Below are 2,894 nucleotides of genomic sequence, written 5' to 3'. Positions count from 1 at the left end.
AACCTCACGTCGGTGAGAACCACTCCACACGCTGCTCATCCCTGCCACCCTCCTCCGCACCATCCCTAGCTCCTGGCTACCCTCTCACAGGTGGTTCTCGGGACGTGGGCATGCCACGGGTTTGGGCTGCAGGACTATGGCTTTTTTATGCTTGTAATCCCTTTTCCTAGCTCTCAGCCAGGCTCCTTACCTCCCAGTGCACCCACCGGAGCTGGGGAAGAGACATCTCTCAGCCCAATGGCTGGGGAAAGCAGTGCCAGGCTGCTTTGCCGGGCTATGGGCACCTTCACTGGGGGGGCACAAGTGCAGGTAGAGCCTCCCCATGCCTGGGAGCAGACCTCCAGCCCTACTTGGCTCTTGTCCCCAGATCCTGGCCAGCCTCTGGGCCAAGTGACACCTTCCAGGCCACCGGCACGTTGCTGGATCCGGAGGTGCCACTGGGGACAGGGGAGAGGGAGGACTTTTGGATGCCTGCAGCCAAGTGGCTGGTGGGGAGATGCTTGTGGGAGATGCCTTCAGGGGCCCTGGAGGATGGGAATGAGGAGGGATGGTGGAAATCACTCTGGCTTGGGAGGAGGCCAAGGCATTCATTCCCCCCCACCAATGATTCGGGGAAGTTCTTTGGCCACTCCTGCGAAGAGCGGCACAGGATGGGAGGTCCGGCCCAGGGCTGGGAACCGAGGAGCCCAGGGTGTCTCCTGGGCGCCAATGGGGCACCGATGCATTGGAAGGGAGGAAGGGAAGAGCTGGTCTGAGCAGGGTGTTCCTTGCTGGGCTGGGGAGCAACTCCATTGCACAAGGCAGGAAGGGTGGTGGTTGGGTCCCGGGCACTGGGTTGACATCCCTTCGGGTGGGCCAGGGGAGGTCCCTGAGGCAGCGGTGGGGCACGTGGAGGCAACAGGCAGCTGGCAGCTCCATACGGTGGGTTTGGTGGCACCTGGAAAGGCGTAGCATCGGTGAGAGTGTCCCTGCCCCCATGTCTCTGCACTGTGTGATGGAGTGACAGGACTGCTTGTCCCTAGGATGCTCCCATGCTGCCACCCACTGGGATCCCTGCCCATCCCTGGGAGCACACGGTGGTAGGGCATCAAGCCAACGGTGGCATGTGTCATCCTGCCACAGGGAGCATCCCCGTGCCCCTGGCAGCCTGGGGTGCTGGCGATGGAGCAGAGCGTGACCCCTTTGGAGGGTGGCCAGGGCTGGAGATGTCCACATAGGCACTCCAGGAGTGCGGCTTGGTTCTGGGTGGTGCCAGTTCCTTTTGCCTTTGCTCCTTCCAGCCAGCCCCTGGGACCCCCACACCTCTGCAGAGGCTCCCCACAGCCAGCCCCTCCAACCCCACTGGGATGGGGTTAATTCCCCGCTCTTTCCCACTGCCAGCTTTGCAGGTTTCTGCTTGTCCTTCCCATGGCTTTGGGGCAGCCAAATGCATTGGGGAGGCTTGCGGGCATGCGGTGCAGGCAGTGCTGCCCAGCCTCACGGCCCCATCTCAGCCGGCCCCGCTGGCCGGTTAGACCGGCCGCCAGGGAGCCCTGGGAGAGGCAGGCAGGTCTGGGTGGACCAGACCTCTGGAGGTCTTTCATGTCTTGAGGCAGGGTGCCCAGCCGGCTGGGGCACCCAGGCGGAGCCCCGTGCCATGCGCTGACCCCGGCTGCCCTGGGTTTCTCTGCCTCTCTCCCCAGGAACCTCTCGCCCTTCACCCCCACCGTCTCCCGCAAGACTGGCTCCAGGGTCAGTAGGATGTTCTCAATGTCCCACAAATCCCCACCACCCAAGGTGCCTCAGCCCAACCGCCTGGACGAGGTGTACGAAGCTCTCAAGAAGGGCCTGACGTAAGTGCTGGGGCTCCCCGTGGCCGGGTGGTTGGAGGCAGAGCGCCCCTGTGGGGCAGAAGAACAGCTTGCTGTGGGTTGGGGGTGGCAGCTCTCCACTCTCAGCAGGCAGGGACGTGCCAGGTCACAGTGCCTGGGGGTCCCGGAGCTGCATGGGGTCCCGCATCCCATCACGTCCTACGTAGAGGCACAAGTGGGTTCCCTCGCCTGGGTTCTGGAGCGGGGAGTGGGGATGCGGGGCCAGATGTGCTGGGCTGCCATGGTCTGTGGGTGGCAGAGGCCCTGGACGCGGCATCCGAGCCTGACTCCCCATGGTGTGATTACCCCCAGAGCCTACCTGGAGGTCCACCAGCTGGAACTGGAGAAGCTCAGCACCCAGATCCGCGAGTCCAAGAGGAATTCACGCCTGGTGAGTGTCACTTGGGAAGAGCCTTACGGGGAGCGGTGCTTTGGGCAGACGGCCGGGGTTGTGGGCACGCCTGGGGCGCCTCATGGTCCATCTGTGTCCCAGGGCAGAGCCTGCTTCTGTGGGGACGTCAGGGGCCAGCCCAGGCTCTTGGTGTTGGGCTTTGTGGGGCTCCTGTCCTGTCCTACTGTCATGCACTCTCCAGCCCTGGCTGGGTGCTGCATGTCCCTGCTGATGTGCTACGGATGGTGGGTGCGATGTGCTGGGGTCTCCTTGGGCTGTGCTGCGTCTTACCGCTCTCCTCTCTCCTCCAGGGCTTTCTCTACGATCTGGATAAGGTAAGCGGGATCAGTGCCCTGGCCCCCCTTGTCTCCCCCTTTCCTAGCGCCTGGGATGTGCTGCTGCCAGCCCCTCTCCACTTTCACTGCCCCACTGCCTGCCCCCTGTCCCTGTGGGGTGGGATGGAGGCTCTGTGGGCAGGGTGGGTCTGGGCAGGGGATGAAGGCAGCAACTTGTAACCCACTTCTTGCAAACAAAAGCTGCTGGTGGCGAGTGCTGAGCCTGGGTTAGCTCTGAGGCAGGGAGAAGAGCACCCCAGGGCCTGGCTTGGGGGACCCTCCGGAGCAGGGGCAGGGCGGAGGATGCTGCAGCACATG

General features: G+C 63.8%; 1 protein-coding gene across 1 annotated transcript in view; it reads left to right on the top strand.

The window, feature by feature from the left end:
- The window catches only part of RIPOR1 (RHO family interacting cell polarization regulator 1), a 17,668-nt gene that overhangs the window by 6,326 nt on the left and 8,448 nt on the right, over window positions 1-2,894 (top strand). Inside the window, exons 3-5 of the mRNA XM_035898810.1 lie at window positions 1,683-1,832; window positions 2,163-2,241; window positions 2,553-2,576. Of these exons, the coding sequence (XP_035754703.1) occupies window positions 1,683-1,832; window positions 2,163-2,241; window positions 2,553-2,576 (253 nt within the window). The remainder of the gene's footprint in view (window positions 1-1,682; window positions 1,833-2,162; window positions 2,242-2,552; window positions 2,577-2,894) is intronic.

This window comes from Egretta garzetta, unplaced genomic scaffold (genome assembly GCF_000687185.1).
Source record: "Egretta garzetta isolate BGI_Z169 unplaced genomic scaffold, ASM68718v1 scaffold27, whole genome shotgun sequence".
NCBI classification, from domain to species: domain Eukaryota; kingdom Metazoa; phylum Chordata; class Aves; order Pelecaniformes; family Ardeidae; genus Egretta; species Egretta garzetta.
This window is presented reverse-complemented; position numbering and strand designations above follow the sequence as displayed.